Here is a 27,464-nt window from a genome sequence, read left to right as displayed (position 1 = left end):
ACCTTACGCGCTTTGTTAATGAGAAATACTAGTAAAATTTATGCACAAATAAATCAATGATAACATTGTTTAAACGTTTTTTGTTTATAATTCAGTGGTTTAGATGATCAATCTAAGTTATTATTTGTATCATGTATGCATAATTTGGACTTTGGCTGCAGTTTTATTACTGAATAAAATGACATGAAATTGATAGAATATATATAACCACACATTCAGTGGCTAGCTCAGATCTTTGTTTATTTACCTCCGCCAAGGAGGTATATGTAATTTCGATATGCACACTAATACTTTCTGTTTTCATTTATAAAGAAAAAAAGTGTGATGTGCCCAAATATGGTAGTGATTTTCCCAAATATGGTAGTGATATGACATCATCATGTCCATATATAGGCACATTTTTTTGTCACATAAATGTGATAGTAGGGAGGTTTCGCAACCTTACGAATACGATAACGAAAACGGATACGTCATACATTTGTGAAACTTTTGAGCTGATCCCCATTTCATATTCGTAAAGCGTATTCGTGTTGACGAATATCGCCAGTCATATTCGTAACTACAAAACGAGTATAGTTTTTGATCTATTTTGCACATTTTGCATTTGAATTAGGAATGATTCATGATTATAATATAATTATAGATTTATTGAAAGTAATTTACTAAAGTAATTTACTAAAATGCCAGGTCAATTTTGATAAATAGCAGTTTTTAAAGTCCTCACTCGCTTTGATGTTACTCTAGGCCTAGGCAGCCACCCAGCAAACAATTTTACGTTTTGGTAACGTTATAATTACGTTATTTTTTGGTTATAAAAACGTTTTCTAATAACGTTGCACGAACGCAAAAATGTCGACCTTTTTATACGACTTTTTAACGTTCAAAATAACGTTCAAAATAACGCGTTTATAACGTTTTTTGAACGTCCTCAATAATGTTCAGAAATAACGTGTTAAATACGTATTTATAACTTCTACAATAACGTTGCACGAACGAGAAAATGTCGACCTTTTTATACGACTTTATAACGTCCAAAATAACATTCAAAATAACGTGTTTATAACGTCTTTTGAACGTCCTCAATAATGTTCATAAATAACGTATTCAAAACGTATTTACAACTTTTGCAATAACGTTGATAAAAAACGTGTCCGAGACGTTTTTTTAACGTTTTATGTAATGTTTGTAAATGACGTATTCGCAACATGTTTTTAACGTCCAAAATAACATTCAAACATAACGTATGCAACGCGTTTTTATAACGTCCTAAAAAATGTTCACAAATAACGTGTTAGGAACGTGCCTTCTACGTTAACAGCAACGTTTGTAAATGACGTATTTGCCACGTGTTTTTAACGTTCTCAATGATGTTTTTAAATAACGTATGTAAAGCGTAATTATGACTTTCGCACATACGAATTAGTAACGTTCATTATAACGTACCAGATACATTTTCAAATCGTAGTTTGATAATGTTACATCATAAACTTTTTACCACTGACGAATTTATAACGTCCATATTTGACGTCTTGAAAAGTTAATACTTAGTTACATACAACGATTTGGGTAACGTTACCACATATTATATGTGTTCTGCAGATATACGCGTTACATAGCTCATTATTCGTTAAAACATGTAGTTAGTATAAGACATATAAAAACAAGCAATTTAAAATGAAATATTGTTTTTGATTTATTCTATTATCTGATTAAAAAAAGACATACACTATTGCAATTAGCTTAAGAGGAAAGAACTTGATTATTATTAGAGAGCTTTCGCTATTTTGATCAGGAACGAGAACCAGCAGTAATTACCCATTCTTGATAATACGGAGATCGATAATGAGAAACATTGTTCTTTTAAACGAGAATGAGCAAATTTGCCTATAAGTCGTCCTCATCTCTGCTGTCTGGCACATCCCGTTCCTGAAAAGAGAAAAAAAATGTAAAACTAGGTAAAAAAAATGATCTCTTAGCAGTAAATCTTAAATAAATTTTTTTAAGTGTTATTAGTTTACAAAATTAAATTATTGTCATTTTAATCGGATTTTTTTTTCTACATGATTTTGGCTATTGACTATTTGGTGTTTTTTATGTGGTTGCCCATTCCCTATTAAATTTACATTACAGTATGTAGTTGTTATGTTTATTTCGTATTGGATAGTGTTGTTGGGTCTAAATACTAAGCCCTATCAGTACCAGACGTTAGTTGTAATTTACTTTATTCCAACATTTGTATCCCGTAACTTTACATTAATTATTCGTTTGAGTGCGATTGTACGAATGTGTTTTATTGCTTTATTTACCACTTGGTGAAACTGTACAACAATGACTAGTATCTTTTAGTGTGTAAACTATTTAGTCTTAAACTGATGCGGACTATAGTAAACTTCATCATTACAATATGAGTGATACGTAAAAGCATGGATGATTAAGTTATTTCGCCATGGTAAAAAATAAATGATAAATCAAATTTAATTTATTCTTACCTTGTATCTTGAGCCACCTAGTCTGTTGGGAGCGTGCTTCAGTGTTTCAGCAATATCTATCTCCACAACACATTGCTTCGTTTTTGGGTGAGCTCGCATACACGATTCTAAAGATGAACAATTTGAATGAGAGTTTTTAGTCACAATGTACACATTTAAAACTTCAAAATCCTGTATTAGCAGTAAACATTAATGCCATTATGTTTTTTTTTTGTTTTTAGTAAATAAACGACTTAGGCCTATAATTTAGAAAGTTCAGTACTTTACATTATGCGCGCGCCAAACACATAAGTACTAATGTGCATGAGCACATTTGGTTTTAAGCCTCTAGTAACATTTAGTACAACCATAAAAACTGCTATGAAATTTCAACAAGACTAGTAATCAACATGTAGCCAATGACTAAGCCTATTAGGCTAATACTAGACTTACTTATTATTACACTGCACAGCTGCGTCTTGCAAAATGCAGCTTTGCCTTTTCGGCCCTTATAACTGTAAGTGACAGCACCTTGTTGGTGGCCACCTTCCTCATAATACGACGAACAGTATCACCTGCCCTGTGTCCCGTCAAGGCGCTTAAATAGTTTACCTTTTTGGAGTATAAATAATAAATAATGATTATTAATATGTATATAACACACATTGTAAAGGAATACTAAAGAACATAGTACAAAAAAGTCTCAAGTACATCACATAATAATAGATGAATTATGTAACACGAAATATTAAGCCTAATTAGATTTGGTTTTGTAAAAAGGTAGTACAGTATAAATGTAACATCGCAACATTTTATTATTATACACAATTATAATACGTACAGTACAATAATATTAATACATTTATTTGTATTAAATGAAACTAAATTCAAACTTGATAATGTATTCCAAACAATAAATAAACCATGTTATGTTAAATAAATATTCACGGCTTTTTTTAATATCTAGTAACAATTACTGTACTAATTACATAAGCAACCTACATTGCATTGTTTTCTGTAGGAAAAGATACAAAGCATCGATTAACAAAAAATTAAAAAACTTCAATATATAAGGATTAATGAAACAATAACTCACCGCAAATATATTGGCTTGATAGAAGTTGTTGTTGATAATAATTAGGATACTTTACTTGACTTTTTGAACGAGCTTCTCTTTTTCCGCAGCAGAACGCAAGTGACACTATATATGTATTTAAATCCCGCGCCGTGTCGAATTTATTATTCTGAGCTCCGCCTGTGATTGGTTGCCGATGACTCAAGCAAGCTTTTTAAATGGCGACCGTTTCACCTCCACGAATACAATTATTTATTTTGAACGAATAATGTTTGCAGCTCTAAAACAAATTTCATAGTTTGATCATAAACCTATAGGCCTACTTTATAGATCCATGGTTTGATCAACCCAGTATTATTGTAGACTATTATTGTAGCCCTATTTAGCATGATTCCCTATATAGCATTATTGCGCTTCATTTATGACTATCATATACAACCCTTTGTTAGTAGATTTTATATGTGAAACTTTAGTCTATACTCTATATGTAGCTCTTCACAAAATAATAACAATAATAACTTAAACCCAGGTTCTCAATTTCAGCTACAAAATCGATGAAACACAGAATTCCAATAGAAAATGCTTTTATTAATTATAACACAGAACTGCTTACTTTTAAAACTCAATACTAACTACACAGATCTGACTCATCTATCCAATTTCACAATATTCCTAGATAACACCACGGATGAATTTTTCCTCCATGATAACACAGGCTATAAAACTTTCTTATTCCCCACCACAAAACCCACAAAATGGACCAGTTGTTATGGAAACCTAGATAAAGGAGGTACAGTCTTAATTAATTCAGAGTGTGGAATGTGTAAAATCAAACTAAGATATGATCATTGAGGATATACAAGCTACTAGTAAATATGAACTTAAATACAACTAGAATTTAATTCGTCACTTTGACGAATTATAGGTGATCATTTTTATCATTTTACTGAAATTAATTTTTTTTTAAACATGCACGTACGTTAACATACGATCGGAAAATGTTGATGTATGCCATCCTATTATATGCTTATAGTGCTGAGATGTGCCTATATGCCATATACAATATGTACAGTATATACTGTATATCTATATACAGTGTAGCATAGGTGAAATTGCGGGACACATGTTCTAATTTTTTGGCATGATGACGTTATCAAACTAAACTTTAAGATGACAATTTCGAAAGATAATTAATTGAGCAAAAAAATATAAGATTTGGAAAAAAATTTGGCACGTAGAAGCGCTGTGCGCGCTCTTTGAATTGTGTATAACTTTGACGAAAAATATGAAAAAACTACTTTTTCACTTCAACTGGCCATATGTTAACGTCACAACATCCGATAGGCTTAATTTTTATATGAATTAATATCTACATTTCATCAGCTTTCATAATAAATTATAATCATCAAGGTAACCTTCAATTCTGAAGAGCTGTAAGATATTCAAATTTACTGCGAAGGTGAAATTACACGGCCTACATTATTCAAGTTTTTACGCGTGATGACGTCATTAAAATGAAGATAGTGTCAACTCATGATAAAGATAATTAATTAAGCAAGCACATACTGAAAGTTGTGCGAAATTCGAGCACACATAACCAAGATGCGCTCTGTTGAATGTGATAATCTACACAAAAAGATAACAAATCCTAATTTTTAAATTCAAGTGGCCATTTGATGACGTCAAGACATTTTGTACGTAAAATGTGTACATGAATTCATATCTACAACTCAATGGCTTCCAGAATAAGTTAAAAAAATCGGGGGTCATCTGGCATTCTGAAGAATTATTTTCATTTTAAAAAAGACCTATTTTTCACCATTTTCAGAACTTTTGTAAAATAAATGTGCGCATTTTGTCATTTTTAACGTGCTCGTATAGCGTTATTTTAAGTCGGAACTGACTCAAATTTGGTGAATGTACTAAGGATGGTGAGTAGAATGAGATTTGTAAAAAAAATTCATATTTTTTACGCTTTTTAAGTATCGCGCACGCAAAAACGCATTTTTGCGCAGTAATTTTTTGAAACACGCAAATGGCCTAATTCATGCTCTAAATTGATCAAAACTTAATTTTGAGCGTTTTAAATTTTTAACGCGCGATATCACGCGCATGAACCTACGTGCGCGTGCGTTTTTATTTGCTAATATTTTTACCCTTGATCTGAAGTTTACGTGTAGTGAATTTCATTAATATGTGATAATGAATTATGGAGATATGATTGATAATGTGATTTCGCAAAATGGCGTATAAATGTCGTCACGGATGAGTGATCACGCTGGAAAGCTTATTAGGATTAAGTTGTATTATTTGAAAGATATTCTGAAATTTGTGTAATCATTGACATTAAACTTTTTGAGATAATTGTTACACAAAATAGTGTACAGAAACAATAAAAAGAAAAAAAATAATAAAAAAAACTAGAATTTAATTCGTCACTTTGACGAATTATAGGTGATCATTTTTATCATTTTACTGAAATTAATTTTTTTTAAACATGCACGTACGTTAACATACGATCGGAAAATGTTGATGTATGCCATCCTATTATATGCTTATAGTGCTGAGTTGTGCCTATATGCCATATACAATATGTACAGTATATACTGTATATCTATATACAGTGTAGCATAGGTGAAATTACGGGACACACATGTTCTAATTTTTTGGCATGATGACGTTATCAAACTAAACTTTAAGATGACAATTTCGAAAGATAATTAATTGAGCAAAAAAATATAAGATTTGGAAAAAAATTTGGCACGTAGAAGCGCTGTGCGCGCTCTTTGAATTGTGTATAACTTTGACGAAAAATATGAAAAAACTACTTTTTCACTTCAACTGGCCATATGTTAACGTCACAACATCCGATAGGCTTAACTTTTATATGAATTAATATCTACATTTCATCAGCTTTCATAATAAATTATAATCATGAAGGTAACCTTCAATTCTGAAGAGCTGTAAGATATTCAAATTTACTGCGAAGGTGAAATTACACGGCCTACGTTATTCAAGTTTTTACGCGTGATGACGTCATTAAAATGAAGATAGTGTCAACTCATGATAAAGCTAATTAATTAAGCAAGCACATACTGAAAGTTGTGCGAAATTCGAGCACACATAACCAAGATGCGCTCTGTTGAATGTGATAATCTACACAAAAAGATAACAAATCCTAATTTTTAAATTCAAGTGGCCATTTGATGACGTCAAAACATTTTGTACGTAAAATGTGTACATGAATTCATATCTACAACTCAATGGCTTCCAGAATAAGTTAAAAAAATCGGGGGTCATCTTGCATTCTGAAGAATTATTTTCATTTTAAAAAAGACCTATTTTTCACCATTTTCAGAACTTTTGTAAAATTAATGTGCGCATTTTGTCATTTTTAACGTGCTCGTATAGCGTTATTTTAAGTCAGAACTGACTCAAATTTGGTGAATGTACTAAGGATGGTGAGTAGAATGAGATTTGTAAAAAAAATTCATATTTTTTACGCTTTTTAAGTATCGCGCGCGCAAAAACGCATTTTTGCGCAGTAATTTTTTGAAACACGCAAATGGCCTAATTCATGCTCTAAATTGATCAAAACTTAATTTTGAGCGTTTTAAATTTTTAACGCGCGATATCACGCGCATGAACCTACGTGCGCGTGCGTTTTTATTTGCTAATATTTTTACCCTTGATCTGAAGTTTACGTGTAGTGAATTTCATTAATATGTGATAATGAATTATGGAGATATGATTGATAATGTGATTTCGCAAAATGGCGTATAAATGTCGTCACGGATAAGTGATCACGCTGGAAAGCTTATTAGGATTAAGTTATATTATTTGAAAGATATTCTGAAATTTTTGTAATCATTGACATTAAACTTTTTGAGATAATTGTTACACAAAATAGTGTACAGAAACAATAAAAAGAAAAAAAATAAAGATTTCATACAATAACAATAGGTGATCATTTAGAATTCTAAATGATCACCTAAAAATAATAATAAAGATTTTATACAATAACAATAGGTGATCATTTTATTCTAAATGATCACCTAATAAGATAATAATACTGCTTTGAGATTCCTAAAGCCTAATAATTGAATTTCTTTTTATTCGTAAATTTAAATTTATTTATTTATTGGATAGAACATCACATAAAGAGATTTTACCTTTAGATTTACTTGTACAAGTTAATAACGTTGACCATATACTTTATTCTGTAATTGTTGGTTTTAGACCAGTTACCCTGGAAATTAACGACCTTACATTCTTGTAATGTATGATCAAGTTACAGACATTAGCAATAAGCTAATCAACAGGTTAACTATACATTATTCAACAGTATGTAAGGGCACTCATGGCCCAAGTACAAAAATAGAAAATAATAGGCCTACATAAAATTAAATTTAAGTAGCAGTAAAAGCATAATAATTAGTTCTCTTTTTATATGCGAAAAAGGCAAATTATACCAGGTTATTGATTACTTTTTTATTTTTGTTATTCATTAATAAAAATATAAACTTTTTTCATTTTTCAAAAAGGAGTGACTAATTTCTTTGTAGTTTGGACATACTCAAACAAAGTGATATTCATTTCAACCTCGTTACATTTGCAAACTTTTTATCTAAAGAACGGAATTAAATTTGATATGTGACATATGTGTCATACAAGTCACATTATAAGGTGAAATACAAAATATGAATGAATAAATGTAGCTATATTATAAAAACACAGTTAAGCAGAAAAGTATGATAGTTGGTGAATAAAAATGTAATCAGAAAGAAAAAAAACAAACATATATATCGGTCAATACTGTTTTAAATGGTATTTTAAGATCTGTTCGCCAATGCGTTAATGTTGACCTATATCTTAAACTCCATTCTACAACAAGGTTGATTTATATAAGTTACCATGGTAATTAACGACGTACCCTCTTGTAATAGGATATAGTACAAGTTTCAGAGTAGAACTCGGGTTAAATATTATAATGACAATGTACTTCGGCCGTATACTTTTTAAATGTTAACATTCAAATTTTTAAATACAATACAATCGTTTGTGTTTAATAACGCTCTTTAATGAGTGTATGACTATGACTATGTTTTATTTTATAATTATACTTATTTTGAATACACAATTTAATGAAAAAGTAAAAATACACTGTAAGAACCAACGTTGGTTAAAGGAAATGAGCTACACTGATGACAAATTATGTAATTGTATTTATCCTAATTTAGATAAACAATTTTGCTTTATAGAATCCGATTGTTTATTGAGTGTAGATTTAAATACTTTGATCAATATTATTTCCTTCATTAGACATTAGATAAGATTTTAAAGTAAATATCCAATGATATGTTGTTTCCTGTTGTTGTATTCATTAATGCGAATTGCCAAAGGCATGGGGGAATTACAATTAATTCCTTTAATCTTTGATCTGCTTTGATCTCACTCTCCCCTAATATACCAAAATGAACAATAATTGATCTCTTGATTAAGAGAATTTAATTAGCAGCCAACGTTTCTCCAATGAAAATTACTGTCAAACCCAAGAAAATATCATAGGCGCGCCTACTTTTTTTAATTTGTATTTACTACACAAATGTTATAATGTAAAAGAAAAATACTAGTGTCAAGTTTTTTTTTAAATTTATTTAGGCGCACTTTTAGTAAAAAAGTGTTGTAATTGTATTCTAGAACCATAGGCATCATATTTTGAAAAATTAAAAATGTCCAAATCATCTAAAATTCTAGTAAATTACCCAATTTTTATACTAAAGATAAATAAATACATATACAATTATTGTACCAAATTTGAACAAAATTGAAGTTGGTTAAGTATTTTTCCGCGATGGTTTTTGAATGATGTTTTTACAGTTTTATTTTATCCAAATCATACTAAATTTCTATTACTAACTTTCCGATATACTGTATTACAATTTTGGAATTAAATACTTTTTTATGAGTGGAACACACTTACGATATTAAATATTAAATGTAATGTAATTATTAGTCATAAATTAGATATTATTTGACTTTTTTCCCCGTTATTTGAAACCTACGCGAAATAATATGAGAGGACGCTGTTTTACTGGTAATAGATATGGTTATTGTGTGTTCTATTCTTCCGCTCGAGTATTCTTTAACCTTACAGACTACATCGCCCAGATAGCGAGATCCTAAATATTTTTGTATTCTTATACTATAGGAAAGGTGATTCCATTTTGCTAAAGAAACCTTTAGAAATACAATAGCTTTATTTATTTGCAGTTTATTCAACAAGAAACGGAAATTAAATATCTAAATAAATAAAGTATAGACATCATGAATTAAATTAATAAGTACTTTTAGTACGAGAAAATGTATTATCAATGGGCAAAATATGTAGCATTGATGCCATAAAAAATAAATTGACGAGTCTCGGTAAATATGTAGGCTAACTCGTGGTTCAGTGTAGCGGAGGAAATTCACTTTAGCTGCGTATCTTTATTACCACTCCGCGAGAGAAGTTGGCCTAACGGGTAGGCCTAGGACTTGTAGTGTGGGGGGCCTAGCAAGTCAAGCAGAGTGCCTCGGCCAACCTATGTTCCCTAGTAGGTAGAAGGTTAAGTTAGACCAGTCCATTTAGGCCTACTATACCGGAAAAAGTTCTGGTGGTTCTACTTTTTTTATTTGTATTAAATGATTTATCAAATGGATATAGTATGTACATTATTCTATGGATTATGATGCGGATTATCGGGTAGCACATTCTTTCAAATGGATAGCATGGATTGGGTAGCACAATCAAATGGATAGCACATTGGGTAGCACATTATTTCCGGTAGCACATTATTTGAAATGGATAGCACATTGGGTAGCACAATCAAATGGATAGTAACTGTACATTATTCTATATGGATTATGATGCGGATTATCGGATAGCACATTCTTTCAAATGAATCGCACATTATTTCAAATGGATAGCATGGATATTGTCAGCACAATCAAATTGAGCACATTGGGTAACACATTGCATTAAATGGGAGCCTTGTGCAGTTATTCTATGCGGATCATTATCGGGTATAGCACATTAAAATTGGGAGGACATAACAATAATTTAGTATTAATTATCCGACTAACTTCATGATCTTTCAATAAATATATGCGTGTTATCTGAAAAAGGACATATCTTGCCAGATACAGAACAGCCGTTTCTTGTTGTTAGACATGAACCGTACAAGAGAATCGGGTGGAATTACCGTGTACCGTATCGGATTTTCCATGGACAGTTGCCCCTACTACATTCCGGCCAACGACCACAATAATATTGTCATATATACATTATAATTAGACAGAATGATAATTTGTGTTTATATGTTAATAATCAGTGATCAAAATAATGAATATAATTCACTTTTTTAACTGCGATAACATTGAGCTACAGTACTGTACGTTGAAAATATAAAATAATTGTGACTGTATGTAATGAACCATTATTTTAAAACGACACCAGCCTTTAAATATTTTCATTATTTTTGAACGTTTTTAAATGTTACGTACGTCATCAAAACATAATATGTTACGTTACTAAATAACATAAACACTATGTGATAATAATATTATACATTTGCATTAGGCTACATCTAAAATTATCTGAACGTTTGTCTTGAACGTTTTATAAATGTTACATTGGTACGTTATCAAGACGTTAAAATGTTACATTAATAAATAACATAAAAACTAAGTTATTAAAAAACGTTTCTATAACATTATTATTACATCTTAAATTAACGTTAGTTTATAGTTTGTATTTTACGTTTGTATAACGTATTTCTGAACGTTTGTCTTGAACGTTGTATAAATGTTATATTGGTACGTTATCAAGACGTCAAAATGTTACATTAATGAATCACATATAAAATACGTTATTATAATACGTTTTTATAACATTATTATTACATCTTAAATTAACGTTAGTTTATAGTTTGTATTTTACGTTTGTATAACGTATTTCTGAAAGATTGTCTTGAACGTTGTATAAATGTTATATTGGTACGTTATCAAGACGTCAAAATGTTACATTAATGAATAACACATAAACTACGTTATTATAATACGTTTTTATAACATTGTTATTACATCTTAAATTAACGTTAGTTTATAGTTTGTATTTTGCGTTTGTATAACGTATTTCTGAACGTTTGTCTTGAACGTTGTATAAATGTTATATTGGTACGTTATCAAGACGTCAAAATATTACGTTAATGAATAACATATAAACTACATTATTATAATACGTTTTTATAACATTATTATTACATCTTAAATTAACGTTAGTTTATAGTTTGTATTTTACGTTTGTATAAAGTATTTCTGAACGTTTGTCTTGAACGTTGTATAAATGTTATATTGGTACGTTATCAGACGTCAAAATGTTACTTTAATGAATAACATATAAACTACGTTATTATAATACGTTTTTATAACATTATCATTACATCTTAAATTAACGTTAGTTTATAGTTTGTATTTTACGTTTGTATAACGTATTTCTGAACGTTTGTCTTGAACGTTGTATAAATGTTATATTGGTACGTTGTCAAGACGTCAGAATGTTACGTAAATGAATAACATAAAAACTACGTTATTATAATACGTTTTTATAACATTATTATTACATCTTAAATTAACGTTATTTTATAGTTTGTATTTTACGTTTGTATAACGTATTTCTGAACGTTTGTCTTGAACGTTGTATAAATGTTATATTGGTACGTTGTCAAGACGTCAGAATGTTATGTAAATGAATAACATAAAAACTACGTTATTATAATACGTTTTTATAACATTATTATTACATCTTAAATTAACGTTATTTTATAGTTTGTATTTTACGTTTTTATAACGTATTTTTCAAACGTTAGGTCTGAACGTAATATAATTGTCACATGTAAACGTTATTAAAACGTTAATATGTTACGTTACTATACAACAATAATCAAACGTTTCTCAATTACGTAAATAAAACGTTGTGAAAACGTTTTTGTATTAACGTAATTTTATTCACATTATGTAACGTTTTAATGACGTTGTGACAATGTACTTTTGTAACGTTATTATCGGAAACCAAACTATAACGTTCGCGAATGTTGTCATAACGTTATGTGTTTGCTGGGCAAGCACCAAGCAACATGTACCTGCGCTTCGCTCAAATTTACCGCAGTCCTATTTTGGACGCGCCTCAATATTTCGTTGCCATGCGAAACAGATTTTTTTATGGCTTACGAAAACGAATACGTGTGCGTGACGTATCCGTTTTCGTTATCGTATTCGTAAGATTGCGAAACCTCTCTATTGTAGACAGAGCTTTACACAACTATCGGAATCCTCCTGCTAAGTATCTCGTAATACGTGTTAGAATATAACAAAGTTTCATTTCGTAATTTATTTACAGTAATAAACATAAACACAATACTATTCAAGTTCAAAGTTATTTTGATATTTATTTGGACCTTTCAACTAACAGTATTATTTTATGCCACATTGTATTGTACTTGATTTTGTATTTGAACAGATACAAATTATAAATTTAAACATCACTGTTAAAAAGTCCAATAACATTTAAAAATAGTCTAAATGTTGTGCATAAATATTTATAGTTTTTTTACGGCTAATAATAATACATATTGATAATTTTACTAATATTAATTCGAAACACAGTCTTATTCCTAGACTACAGATGAATTTATATTGAATTATTTAGGGCCTAACAAAGAAATCGCATGCATGAAACTTGGTGTAAGATTTGAATTAAAAAAAAAACACAGTATGGTTTCTTTTTTTTGTTTTAAGCTTATGATTTCTTTTTCTTCTGATCCGTTAATTATTGAGGTGAAATTATCGAATAATTTGTGAACACTTAGTAGGCGTGAAAAAACTACGAATGACAATATAATATTCGTACAACTCTATTAGGACCAAATTTACCAAATGTTTACTTGCAAACTCGACTAAGTGTAGGCAAACTTGTTTTCTGCAGTTTGCCGAAGTTTGGCAACTAGTGACACAAACATTAGAACACCGAGTTTGCTCGAGTTTGAAAACAAAAGAATGTCAGTGTAGGCCTAGACTGGTGCCAATATGTGAACATTTTGACAGATTCTGTTTTTGTTTTTAAGTTGAGCAAATAATCATGTTATTTATAGGCTTATACACGTTCGTTTCTGGATAATTTTAATCTGAGAAGAGTATGACCAAACACATTACCTTTTCTATGAGTGATATATTAAAACCTGAGAAGAATAGGAGTGTTGTTATTGAAGATTACGGTCAGGTGATCAAAGGTAAGTTACCGAATGCCAAAATGATTGGACAGTTACTATCACGTGAAATAAAGCACTTTAAAAACGTATGAATTTATAAGATTACCCTATACAATCTCTACTAGAATAATGTATACAAATTATGGAAGCGAGATAATATAGCACGCTCTATACAGTAAATATTTCAAATATTAGATTGCAAATGATCTTTAAAAAGAATACGTCTCCTAATTCCTCTGTACATGCTTAAGTCTACTTGTCTACATGTTTAAGATGTACAGCATGTCTAGAAATTTACTTGTGTTTTTCAGAAAAAGAAGAATTGAAAACTCACGCACCTGATATCGAGTCTGCGTGTAGCAGTAGTTCTTTGGCAAGTCCTACTAAAAGTAGGCCTAAATTAGTAACTAAACGTAAACTACGAATAGTTTTTACAAAAGCACAGACTGACGAACTGGAGAGGCGATTTTATCAGCAAAAATATCTGTCGACACGTGAGCGTTACTGTCTGGCAAATCTCATCAAATTGACTCCAACACAAGTCAAAATCTGGTTTCAGAATCATCGCTACAAGTTAAAGAAATCTAGAGGAGAAGACGGCCTGAAATCAATCGCACCCCGACGGGTCGCAGTGTCTGTGCTGGTTCGAGATGGTATACCATGTGGCCCTACAAATGCAGCAGCAAGAATGATAGATTCTCAGGCAAATGCGATTTTTGCGCCACCACCACCAACAATGTGTTATATCGGTAATCCTTCATATTTCAATCTGTATTACTATAGGAAGAAATAATTCATCGTGAGATATTAATATTAATAATTCTACAATGTTTATGTATTAATATTAAGTAATATAATAACTTCTTTCAATCGTTCTTGCATTGTTTGTAATTGTTTCTGTAGGCCTATACTTTGAATATTAATTTATATTTTTCCATGCTGTTGGTAATAAAAAGTCAATTGCTTCTTCCCATATAAATGAGCCGAATGATGAATATGAACGCACGATAAATTTATATTGCTTCCTATTGGACGGCGATCTAACGTAAGCCTAATCTTCTATATTACAAGGACACCATTCTTCAAAGAATATGTTTGCTTCATATTAATGATTATAAATTAGATGATTGATAATAATGAAGTGAATTTGATTCAATTCTATATCGTTATAAAATTACTAATGTTATAACATTTTCAATAACTAATTATTTTCATATTATTTCTATAGGCCTATCAATAGGCCTATTATTGGAATGTTATTAAACGATACTCCAGGTATCAGCAGACTTCGGTGTTTTTTTTCGTAAGATAATTTACAATTCAAATACTTTCTTTAACAACAATAATTAAACACCATCTATTTGAGTGTTTCTGGTAAAAAAAATGGTTATTATTATTTTCTGTTTAGGCCTACCCACAGAAAAACTAGTTACCAAAACGCGTCCGCTAATACATTGGATATGCCTACATTTTCTCCCCATGTTTGCCTTTAGCACAACAAAAATTGCAAGCATGCGCATTGATTGTTTATACATTTTTTTTTAATGTCTATGTTCAAGCACCATTATTTTCTAATTCGTTGAGTAGAGTCATCATTTTGTTTCTATTTTTTTCTTACACTCGTGTGTGTAGTGAGCAAAGTAATGTCAACCACCCGCTAAATTGTTCTTGATTGATGCTTAACTCGGGTCGTTATTCAATCATGTATTGCATGGTCACGCATGCGCACTAAACATATATAACTGGCTGGCTAATAGTATGCTATGCCACCTTATTCGACGGGTCGGTTTCATAAAAGTTTTAGAAAGTATGACAGACAGAGAGTGCGCTGTCGTGCAGAAACACGCCATCTAACCGGTAAGTCGTCACTCGGAAGATTCCACACTTCAAACGAGCTTTGCAACATAGTCAGGTCAGTAGAAGTTTTTCTTTTTCAATATTTTTTAATCAATTAATTAATTATTAATTATGTAATTAATTTTTCATCATGTCTATATTATTATTCATGGAATCATCAATAAAGGTTTCAAGTTTAGTTTAATTAATAGAAATTGAAGAAGTATCGCCATTATCTGAAACGATCCAGTATAGGCTTGCTTCCTACTTGGACGCAACTTACATTGCGTAGGCGCAACGCAAATGAGTTGACCAATCACAAGTGAAAGTTCGGATGGTCCATGCCATCGCGTTGTGGTTACTTGCGTTGTGGTTACGTCATTGTGTTGCGTGCAAAAGTGGAAACTTTCAATTATGAAAGTGAGTGAAGTAGGCCTATAGTGCGCTAATGTAGATATAGGCCTACGTTTAATATAATACAGCATACAAAGTGACGCATATTCAAAAGTAAGATTTCTTTTACAGTTAGAGAATGGTCAAATAAGTCATAAAGCAGTTTGCCATTTGAAATGAAGATGCAGGAATTGAAACAGTTTACCGTGGCATTGCTCTGCATTACAGGAATACATTTGTACGCCTTGGCAGACGATCTACGTCTTCCTGCAGGTGAGCATGACTGAGAATGAAATAAATAGTTGTTTTTTTATTCTTTACGATAAATATGTTTACACATTTTTTTAAAACTATTATTTACGAAGATTTGGGCACGAGTAACCTACCACACATAAGGCACATTAAACCTAAGATGAATCAGACGGTTTTCAAGGGCAGCTCAGTAACCTTTCAATGTTCTGTAGTTATTGACCTGTATCCGTACGTAGTCTGGCTTAAGTGGAAAGAAGGAAATTCAAGCGAAATTACAGAATCTGAACGCAATGAAACTCTCGAAAAATTTGGAGTAAGTCTATTGAAAATCTTTATTTTTCTTAAATTTCAATTTTAAAAACTTCTCTTTGAACAATTTGACATAATTAAATTAGTTAGTCTATTATTCTTCTTTCCAAATTATTATTCTCGGACAGTTTTTCTTTTTTTCATAAAATTTGGCTATAATATGGATTTTAAAGAGAAAAAAGACATCTTTATCTTGCATATATTTAGATCTAGGCATGCATCAAGTCATATGGAAAGAATTTCTATATAACGGATTCAACCAGCACATTAGCAGGCATTTTATAAGAAAATGATAATAAATGTCTGTAAACCTAGAAAATTGTTTCTCAATTTGGATAACTTATGTTGTTTGCTTAAAACAACAAAAGCATCATAAATGATATTGCGCAGTTTAACGTATTCAACTGTGAATTTTCCAGAATTAATAATGTTGGGACCACTGTAGACTAAAAATAATGAAGTAACAACGTCATTCTTTGTAAAACTGTGTTTCTGAGCATGCGCAAAGGTGACCTTTTTTTCTCAATATCTACTTGGCCGAGCGTAACATCTAAATCTCTAGTAATAAGATTGCGTTTAAGCTTTTTGTACTTTTCTTTCTTATTCTTAAATCATTTCTACTTTTATACCAGAAACAATCAATAAAATATGTTCATGCGGCAGACAGCTTTTTGAACAAATTACAATATCCACATGGAATTTTTATAGCAAAATGAAAATGCAAACGACTGTATTTTATCATTAAAAGCGGTATCATAAATTTTCATTACCGCATCCAAACATTTTTTTAACCTCTATTATATTTTACTTTCAACTTGTGTCAATGTATACGACTCAAATTTTGCCTTTCCATTTCGAAAAATATTTTATTCTTAATTTACATATATTAATTAAAAATAAATATTTTTTTGTAGTAAATATGCCATTTCAATGTCACATAATAATTATTTACTTTGACCAAAAAGCAAAAAATACCTAAATTGTTGTCTGTCAAGACAATGTTTTTTTGGTCAAAATTTTGTCTTTTTATAAGTGAAATAGGCCTAATTATTTTTTTTTCTACAGAATTAAACAATTAAAACTGCAAAATGGCCTGATTTTATTAATCTTTATTTTTCAGTTTTTTTTTGGGAGGACAATACATATCTAACGATAACCATGAGATTATTTTATTGGCTATCACAAACCATTGACTTTGTATTTTGTTTGTTGTCGTCATAAGCGGCTCTGTTATGTACGCATGCGATTTTCAATGAGACAGTCTTATCCGGTTCAAGGAAACATCATAAGAAGGAAATATATATAAAGGAAACATATAAAAAGAAAACATATAAAAAGAAACATATAAAAGTGTTATTTGTATTTAATCATGTTACTGAATGTTTTCTAATTCTTAATTACACATGTTTACACGGATACTACTGTTTGTCTTAGGAATTTTACCAGGTAAGATTAAGGAATAATTTGCATGTGGTGCTTATTATTATTTGGTGAATAAATTTAAAAAAACATGCGCACAGTCAAGAAAAAACTCTTGTGACATTAGCGTCACTCATTTGTATTTAATATGCCGGAAGCGACGCAACGTAACGCAATCTACGCAACGTAACAAAATGCCCTTCCAATAATTGTCTTTGCCCCCGCCCGCGTGAAATCAAACCTGTTTGCTATTGCGTCGTCGGTTCCCACTTGGGATTACGCAATACATTACTTTGCGTCAATACGTCTCTGCGTTGCGTTCTAGTGGGAACCACGCTTAACTTATTATCACGACATGGTTTGGATATTTAATTACATTGTTATTTATTCCATTTAATTAACGATTTATTTACAAAATAAAAAACAAAAATCAATTCAAAATCAGATACAATTTACACAAATTATAAGGACATAAGAATACATGTGTTATATAGTTAATTGCATGGTTATTAGTTAACATTTTAAATCAATTGCTTATACAATAGGCCTACGATTATATACAAGTATATAATACGATAACTTGCATATAAGATGACAACTGCATCTTGCATCCAAATAAACCGGCTAGTACACATTTAATCAGTTGTGTTTTGGTGGTATAGTGGTGCATCAGAAACAATGGGTGTCCTTCATATCTGACCCTATATCTCATGGGAATGTTGAAGGATATTCACTGACAATCTATTTATATCAATGGAAATGTTGAAGAGTACCCATTTAGATGATTTTATACCATATAACGTCTCTTACACATCCCTTTAACTTAACTGTAAGCATTTTTAGCGAATTTATTTATAAAAAGAAGAAAAAGAAAAAACTGTAAATGTAAAATTAACTGTAACATAGCGAGAGCCTGAAACACAATGAACAAAAGACCCGCTCTGCTTTTCCGACGCCCAATTGTTCCAAATATATTGTTTTACATTTTATTAGATTTTTTGTAGATGTAGAAGATATGCTCTCTTCTCAGTTAAAGTCTACAATTTCCATTAACCAATCACTCACTAATGGTTGAAGATGTTTCTTTTTGCATAAATTAAAACATTCTTATTATTTCATTAGCAACATTGGCTTCTGAATCCACATTGGAACTGCACTTATGCTGCAAGTGTGGTCTTCAAAGCGCGAGAAGATGTGCCGTTTACGTGCCTTTTTAGCAAAACCAGATACGAAGAAGAGGTAAAATATCTTATTGCTGTGGTTATAACTAAATAACTTCTTCTACGTGCACATTCTTGGAAAGTGAAGTAGAAACACTGTCCAGTATAAGGAAGTCCGGATTTGTCAAAAACGTGGAAATTTTGTTTAAGAATATTTTACGAGGCTTAATGCAAAATATATAATTATGTGGTTGTTCGCGTAAACCACAGTAATCTGGCTCTTATTTTAAAAACCATATCGGCCAAAAAGAGGCCAACAATATGAGAGACCTAACCTGTTTTCAATTAGATTTCCCGAAAAAGCGCAAAGATTTCCGTTGATGAAAGTAGAACACAAATCAAAAATGTATTATTAGGCCTATATAAACAAAATTAATTAACAAAGAGTGCGGATAACTAAAAACAAATTTAAATGTTGTGTTTGCTAATGATGAAGGTATCTTATCAATTTAGGACAAGTATAGTCTTTCGGTGAATGATCTTCAGATACAAAACGCCCAGTTTAACGACAGTGGTCATTTTACTTGTATGGCTACCAATACATTTGGTGTATCACACGAACATGCCTATTTGAACGTCATACCAGGTAAGCTCCACAGCATTTACTTGCTGGTATTCTTCTTGCCTAGCCCCTGTACCCGATGAGAAGCCTATGCCTAGCGATGCTGTGTGCCAACCAACGGTTTCAATAGTCATAATCACAGTTTTGGCATCCATGTCATCCTTTTGCAGCCTTCCTCAATCTTTTGGAATCCACACCAAAATGGCTGAAATGCTAGTATAGCCCTCGTTGCTATCCATACATATTGTAATACCTTTTAGTTCCAGAGTCGACCACGAAAATGAATAATTCGTCCGAAGAAGTGACGTCATTACAGGAAGCGAAGTCTGACACGAAACAGATTGGTGCCATCGTAGTGTCTGTTGTATTATTCTTCGTTATTTTGTCTTGTATTGCGGTAAAGATGTTCTGTCGACTTACAAAACGATGTTACCAAAGGAACCTCCACCGCGTACATCACAATATGATTTCCAATGGTCAGGTAAATGTACACTCTTGTGCGAGCATGCGTGGTTCCTACTAGGACGTAACGCAAGAACATAGGTCGCAACGCAAGCGAAGACCAATCACAAGCGATGGATTATTCTAACTGTCACTTGTCATTGGTCAATTTGATTTTGCGGCTTACGTCATTACGTTGCGTCCTAGTGGGGAAAGCATAAATTAAGAACCTCGACCCCCGCAAAGATCTGGTTAACTTATATACCTAAATTAACAAAACTCATAATATTATAATTTTTTCGTATCTAGTATTCATCTGATCCATCGTCAAATCTGATTACATCCATGCACAGATACCCAGTATCTTCGTCGTCGACAACCGCCGACTCTGAATTTGAATTTCCACGTGAACGGTAAGAGTCTGTAATGAAACTATTTAAGCAAAGAACACGAACCAGTTTAATATGGGTTTATTCATAAATAATAATTTATTTAGCACTTAAAAAGATTCCAGATTTTCTTTACTATGCTATAGTGTGATTTTATTATTATTATTCAATAGTTACTATTTAAGTTTACAGGCGACGAAAAAGTACTTGAATAGAATAATGTCGATGTAGGCGAACTACCGTTATTTTAAAAACAATGGAGCATACTTTATTTAAAAAAAAAAGAATTGAAGAGACTTGCGTGCGAACGTTTAATTTTTATTATTCTTACTAAGCGTCACCGATTATTATGACCGAAGTTACATTAAATAATTTATTTCTAAACTAGTTACAATGGTTTTTTTTTCAACAAGATATACAAGTCTGTCTATTATACAGAAACGTCAATAAACAATATCGAATATGTCTAATATGAATGTCATTCACACAAATTCACACTCTGCACGAATGAGACACATTGGTACAACATAATAATTGTGTCGTTTAGGCTGGTTTCCACTTGAAACGCGAGTTGACCAATCACAAGCGACAGTTAGGATGATTTACCGCGTCGTAATTGGTCAATTTACTTACGCGTACGTCATTTCGTAGCATCGAAAGTGGAAATTTTAAGCTAGGTTATGAGCAGGCTCACAGAACTCTCTGGTTTTCTTCAAACTTAGGTATTACCCGCTTCGCTGGGTTGGTAAGTTCGCTCGGTTAGTAGGTCACCCGGGAAAATAAATTAAGCCTGAAGAGTTACATTTTCTTTTCTGTTTAAAATTGGTTTGTCGTAGCTTAATATTAAGTGGTAGTATTCTTGGTGAAGGAGCGTTCGGGCAAGTAGTGCTTGGTGTTGCGTCGGGGCTAAACAGTTCCAACAGTTGCGAGGCTTCTGGGCGTATTACAAGTAATGGACAACATACGGTTGCTGTCAAGATGTTAAAGGGTACGTTGTAACGTTTTATTATATATTATACAAAGAATGATTTTATTTAATGATATATTTCATGAGTCATGGAAAGGTTAACTGTTCTATATAATAATATAGAACAGTAAATCATTTTTGTTGTCTTTTGTTTTAGATTCACTCACCTTCTTATTTTTCATTTGAGTATATTATTGTTGCATATCGTTTGAATAAAAAACCTTTTCTTTGAAACTGAAATTGCTGCTTTTTTTAAATAATAATAACTGTCATTTGTTTGAACATTTTAGAACAGATTTTACAATTATTATGTTTTTTTTCATTAAGATGTGGAAACAAAATCAAAAAACAATATCATGCAAATATTAGCAAACTAAAATATGTCTTAAACATGCTGGTATTATAAATTACATATTCACATTGCCGAATGTCACAGAAGAAATACTTATTGAAGCATAAATTCTTATGGTTTTGAAAGAATGAATGTTGAAGAGAGGAGCCAACACACGGTTGAGACATTCAACTCTAGGCCTACTTAGAACAGCCACAGTTAGAACAACCAACCATGATGCGAAACCACTCCCGCACCATGGTTTGTAAAGCTTGGTTCCCACTATGCTATGGCGTAACGCAACGCAACCTACACAACGTAAGAAAATGCCCTTCCAATAATTGTGTTTTCCCCCGTCTGCGTGAAATCAAACCTGCGATGTTTGCAGCACTGTTGCGTCGTCGGTTCCCGCTTGTGATCACGCAATACAACACTTTGCGTCAAAACGTCGTTGCGTTACGTTGCTAGCAACGCAAAACACGTAACGCAACGTAAGTGATTTGACCAATCACAAGCCATGAATTATTCGAACAGTGGCTTGTCATTAAGCGTGGTTCCCACTAGCGACGCAACGCAAGGACGTAACGCAACACAAGTGAATTGACCAATCACAAGCGATGGCTTATTCGCTTGTGATTGCTAACTGTCTATAACTTCGCTTGTCATTGGTTAAAACGCTTGCGTTGCGTTTACGTCCTTGCGTTACGTTCTAGTGGGAACCAAGCTTTAGTCAACTCGCTTGCGTTGCGTCCTAGTGTGAACCACGCTTTAGAACCACATACTGTTCGCACAAAGCCCTAAAACAGAAAAGATTTCTGTGCTCTATTTTCACATATGGTATGTTTGTCCAGTATCATAGCCAATTACGTAATACAGCATCTTATGTGTATCATGGAAAGCTACGTTAAAGGTTAGCACATGTGATGCTAATGTGATGCTGTATCACGGAATTTGCCTATGAAGAATACACAATACAAATACAGTAACACGAAAATCGACTAAATAAAGTGCCTTTACCCTCCTCAGTCAATTCAACTGATTATGAGCGAAATGCTTTATTATCCGAGATAAGAATGATGAAGAATATTGGGAAGCATGAGAATATTATCAACATGCTAGGTTGCTGTACACAAGATGGTGAGTGCACATACAGTATCACATTTCTGCATAATATAAATTATTCTTTTCCCTCGCCGTAAAAGTAATAGGCCTACATTTTACCTCTACTGTGCGATTTCTACAGTATATAAGCCTAAGTATACTACTTCAAAGCAAAAATGAATTACTTTCAAGTGTGGGTTTCAAATATGATTCCATTTGTACACTTTTACAAGATTCAAGATTACCTTATTGTCAAAAATATATATAATTTGAAATGTTGTCTTCCTCAAGGCAACAAACAGCATAAACATTTAGAATAAGTTAAAAAGGTTACCTCATACCGAAATCTCACCTCGTACCTAAAGCTTGAGAGTCCAAACCTAGAAACATTTTATAAAATTGGTTTGAAGTATACAGTATGAACTAACATTGTGCGTGGCCTACAACTATATCCTTGCGTTTACAGAGACAACTTGTTTATTTGAATTCACAGGACCGTTGTTTGTTTTAGTTGAATACGCCCAAAACGGAAATTTACGTGAATTCTTGCGCAGTCGCAGGCCACCTGATACATCACAACAGGTTGCGTTATTGGCAGACTTTCCAAACCTAACCAATAGAGATATCATTACCATGGCTTACCAGGTCGCAAAAGGAATGGAATTTTTGTGTTCTAAAAAGGTAATATTAAGCCATTGATTTCAAGCGAACGTTTTGTTTTATTAGAAATAAAAAAATCTTTCCACTGCTTTGTCTTGTTGTTGTTTTTAATTTCAATTTTTAATATTCTTTAAGTGTATTCATCGAGATTTAGCTGCAAGAAATGTATTGGTGACTGAAGATTTAGTAATGAAAATAGCTGATTTTGGATTAGCAAGAGATATCCATTACGCAGACTACTACAAGAAAGCAACAAATGTAAGTCGGTTTTGAAACGTATCTAAGTCACATTACAATTTGTTTTGTTTTTTGGGCCTATTTAATTTTAGTGCGTCGGGCTCTTATCAGTTGATCTCAATCTGCTCCCTAACACAGTGGTGTTTAATGAACCATGTTGGGTCGTTCCACTTTACTAGGAGGTAACTTTCAGACAGTTAACAAAAGCTTTTAATAAAAGAAAACAAAACAATACAATAGGTACAAAAGAACAATGTTAGAGTGCTAAGAACTATTTATTAGGAGACTACTCCCCTTAAATCATTAACAATAAGTATTGTGTAGAAAAAAAGCCCAAAAGGGCGGAGGCTGATACAGAAGGTAATAATAGAATATCATACTGAACTACGCCCGATAGGTAATCTGTTCCATAGGCATAGTGCGTACACTTAATCTGTTAAATATATTATATTTAAATTATTTCTATTTTTGTAGCAATCTTCAAATATTGCACAAACAAATAAAAGTAATAATGATTTTAGTAGAACCAATGGTATACCAACCACCTGTGTATACAATTCATTGAAAAATCACCAAAACAAATTTAAAGTGCAGTATAACGGTATGTAGATGCTAACTAGTACAATATGAATATATTATATATTACATAGAGATACTAATAATATAATATTAATTTGACATTAGAAAACAGAAATGGAAACCATATAGGTCAAATTCAACGTTTTGTGCTATAATCCTTTTCCTATTAGTAAAATGGACGAGTCCGCCAATACGGCAAAACCACGCTGGTGGTTTTCAAATAAACCAAGTGTTTTAAAACTACTTATATAAAAAATCCTGTTCCCTTATCTTAAATACATTTACATATTACAAATAAGGGATAATAACTCTTAACTTTCGTGAAAAAATAAAGCGTTTTGGATAAGTAGTTTTTCAGCAACTGTAATTTTAGTTTTAACGTTACGTTCTGACTGCTCAGGACGACTTCGAAAATGTTCGCCTATCCTTTACCACTAGCCGGTCACTGACAAACCAAAACACTGCTTCAAAAAAGGGGCTGTGCCGACGAAGTATCTGAACCAATCACATTTTAATTTAGGTCATTAGAAAGCTTGATTGATTAGCTTTTACATGGTGGAACAGCCAATATCATTGGATAACTAGGTCAAACGTTATGAACGTTTTTGTAAAGATCTCAACAAATTGGCAAAACAAGCCTATTCTTTAACACAGGGCAATTTTCAAATCGTCTAACTTTAAAAATCAATGCCGACGACGTTTTAAGTTTTTTTAAATTAAAAATAACATGACATCGTAGGTACTTAATTAGGCATTACAATGTCGAAACAGCCATAAAAATCGGTCAATTAATAACAAAGTTACATTGAAAAAACCTAAAAAAAATAGCTGTTTTTCGGTGATTTCGTGCCGTTTAGCGGAAATCGCCCGGATTTTTGGGTACATAAAACAAATTGTAATGAGTTATACAACTTAAGCAATCCGGTTTGGTGACTGATCTATCACTACTCGCGATCCCCGATATGTTTCTATTTTATCTCAGGCACCTTTACCTGTAAAGTGGATGGCTCCCGAAGCTTTATTTGACCGTTTCTTTACCACGAAGAGTGACGTCTGGTCTTACGGTGTTCTTTTGTGGGAGATTATGACGCTTGGAGGGACACCTTATCCCAGTGTTCCGGTAGAAAATATATTTGAACACCTAAAAAAGGGCAAAAGAATGGAAAAGCCACACAATTGTTTATTAGAAGTGTAAGTATGTTTTACAATCATTTAATTCTGTTTGATTGAATGGTCATTACTGATAGTAGAGTTTCCAAAACTGAGAGCAGAATTTTCAGAACTCTGACACCAGTTTTTCTAAAACTGTGGTAGGAAGATTTTCCAGAACCGTAGAAAGAGATTTTCCAAAACTGTGATAGCAGATTTGTTTAAACTGTAAAAGTAGATATTCTAAAACTGTGACAGAGGATTTTTCAAAATTGAAACAACACATTTTCCAAAAATTCTTATCTATTTTGGCCGCACACTCATTAATAATATAAGTGCATTGCGTAATAATAGTGTCTGGTTCTCGTGGTTTTATACTTTAATAGGGCCTATATAAATATTATTTCTGAATTAGTAACTAAAATGTAAGTTACTATTGAATAAAGTAAAAAATTTAAATGACTTATCCCGATTTATTTATCCTTTTTATTTTGGATCGTCCCGATCTATCCTCACGTTACCAGATACTTATATTTTAATTGATCCGTTTAATATTATCTTATTATAAAAATCTGTCTTTTCTAAATTAGATATGAGATCATGAAGGAAACCTGGCAAACAAATCCAGCAACCCGTCCAAACTTTACAGAATTAACGGAAAGTTTTACACAAATCACAGAAATGCCAAAAAACCAGGTACGCAACATGGAGCTACAAATAACATTATTGTTATTCTCTTGAGGCACTTTGTACTAAAAAAAACTAACTTTATTGATCTCTTAAAAGAGAAATGTATTTGCTTGAACAAACATTAAAATTAACATTAAGAACTGCGTAAAAATACACGCATCGGTGAAAACATACCATATCTAAAAAGTGTAAAACGTACACAATATTACACTATTCTAGCAATACTACTTAAGCTCAGTTAATTTTGTGTTTCTATTTTTTTGTATCTGTATCAAAACATTTTTTTCTTCGTTCATTTCAGGTTTATTTGGATATGAACGCATTGGGAGATCACCCACTTGCCACCTTTCATGATAGAAAAGTATTTTACAATCAACTGCGAACTTCTCATTCAAATCTAAAAGACAGTTTTGATGAATCCGTTAATTAAATTAAGCGATCAGATTTGACTGAATGAACCACTAAAAAGTATTGTTGAAATGGAAAAAATAATAGTAATAATAGTGAAATACTTTGAAAACAGTTTAGCGACAGGGCGCGCTATTTACTATTTTTGGCCATATTAGAGATATCGGCTGCTGTATCTGTACAATAACAACTGGGCGTTATCGATCGTTTAAACAAAATAATATGCATAGCAATTAATACATCAGTTAGCATTTTGTCAAGTAAAAATTATGTCTATACGATATTGCAGATTGAACTGTAAATTGTAAAAGAGCGTGATTCATTGAACCATGCTGCAACAGACAGAATGGTGTGAGTTTCGGAGCAGAATAATACTCACCTTGGCATATACAGTAGAAGAACAATAGTATACATTTTTGTAGTAGCATTTTGGAACTTTTTTTTTATCATGTGTAGGCCTATATAGGTCGTATATTGTATTTCGGGCAATAACAAAAACGGGAACGGAAATCACATATTATTTATTTTTTTTCTTTGTTTTGAGTCGAGTAAGAAAGAGAGAGAAGTGGATATCAGGTTCTCTTCTCCCATCATGGGAAAGGTTGCTCCAGTCAATTTGGCTCATTTAATATTCGCATTGTCACTTCGAAAATGGTCCCGTCTTCCAGTTA

The 27,464-nt window shown here is 31.9% G+C and overlaps 3 protein-coding genes across 5 annotated transcripts in view; all 3 read left to right on the top strand.

Annotated features, from left to right (window-relative positions):
- LOC144852889 (homeobox protein Nkx-2.2a-like) overlaps positions 1-15,119 on the top strand; it is a 30,484-nt gene extending 15,365 nt beyond the window's left edge. For all 3 annotated transcript variants that reach the window (XM_078710932.1, XM_078710933.1, XM_078710934.1), the window contains 2 exons: positions 13,734-13,871; positions 14,162-15,119. In XM_078710932.1, the coding sequence (XP_078567058.1) occupies positions 13,778-13,871; positions 14,162-14,643 (576 nt within the window). In that variant the 5' untranslated portion in view covers positions 13,734-13,777 and the 3' untranslated portion in view covers positions 14,644-15,119. The remainder of the gene's footprint in view (positions 1-13,733; positions 13,872-14,161) is intronic.
- A 573-nt stretch (positions 15,120-15,692) lies between these two features.
- On the top strand, positions 15,693-19,334 carry LOC144852969 (uncharacterized). Its single transcript, XM_078711024.1, has 5 exons — positions 15,693-15,762; positions 16,212-16,352; positions 16,445-16,644; positions 18,075-18,086; positions 19,182-19,334. The coding sequence occupies exons 2-5, from the start codon at positions 16,256-16,258 to the stop codon at positions 19,332-19,334; spliced, it is 462 nt and encodes a 153-aa protein (XP_078567150.1). The 5' UTR covers positions 15,693-15,762; positions 16,212-16,255.
- LOC144852879 (fibroblast growth factor receptor-like) lies at positions 19,165-27,446 on the top strand. Its single transcript, XM_078710917.1, has 11 exons — positions 19,165-19,298; positions 19,733-19,865; positions 20,102-20,322; positions 20,592-20,695; positions 21,508-21,659; positions 22,996-23,106; positions 23,564-23,751; positions 23,866-23,988; positions 25,529-25,737; positions 26,286-26,391; positions 26,687-27,446. The coding sequence occupies exons 2-11, from the start codon at positions 19,808-19,810 to the stop codon at positions 26,813-26,815; spliced, it is 1,401 nt and encodes a 466-aa protein (XP_078567043.1). The 5' UTR covers positions 19,165-19,298; positions 19,733-19,807; the 3' UTR covers positions 26,816-27,446.
- Positions 27,447-27,464: the final 18 nt, after the last annotated feature.

The sequence above is a fragment of the Antedon bifida genome, chromosome 9 (genome assembly GCF_963402885.1).
Source record: "Antedon bifida chromosome 9, ecAntBifi1.1, whole genome shotgun sequence".
Taxonomy (NCBI): Eukaryota; Metazoa; Echinodermata; class Crinoidea; order Comatulida; family Antedonidae; genus Antedon; species Antedon bifida.
This window is presented reverse-complemented; position numbering and strand designations above follow the sequence as displayed.

Excerpts from the sequence above, each read along its gene's own strand:
- LOC144852969 (XM_078711024.1), top strand. The coding sequence starts at position 16,256 with ATGAAGATGCAGGAATTGAAACAGTTTACCGTGGCATTGCTCTGCATT. Across the intron at positions 16,353-16,444 it reads CGATCTACGTCTTCCTGCAG|ATTTGGGCACGAGTAACCTA; the intron begins GTGAGCATGACT and ends TTATTTACGAAG.
- LOC144852879 (XM_078710917.1), top strand. The coding sequence starts at position 19,808 with ATGGCTACCAATACATTTGGTGTATCACACGAACATGCCTATTTGAAC. Across the intron at positions 21,660-22,995 it reads TGCTGTCAAGATGTTAAAGG|TCAATTCAACTGATTATGAG; the intron begins GTACGTTGTAAC and ends TACCCTCCTCAG. Across the intron at positions 26,392-26,686 it reads CAGAAATGCCAAAAAACCAG|GTTTATTTGGATATGAACGC; the intron begins GTACGCAACATG and ends CGTTCATTTCAG.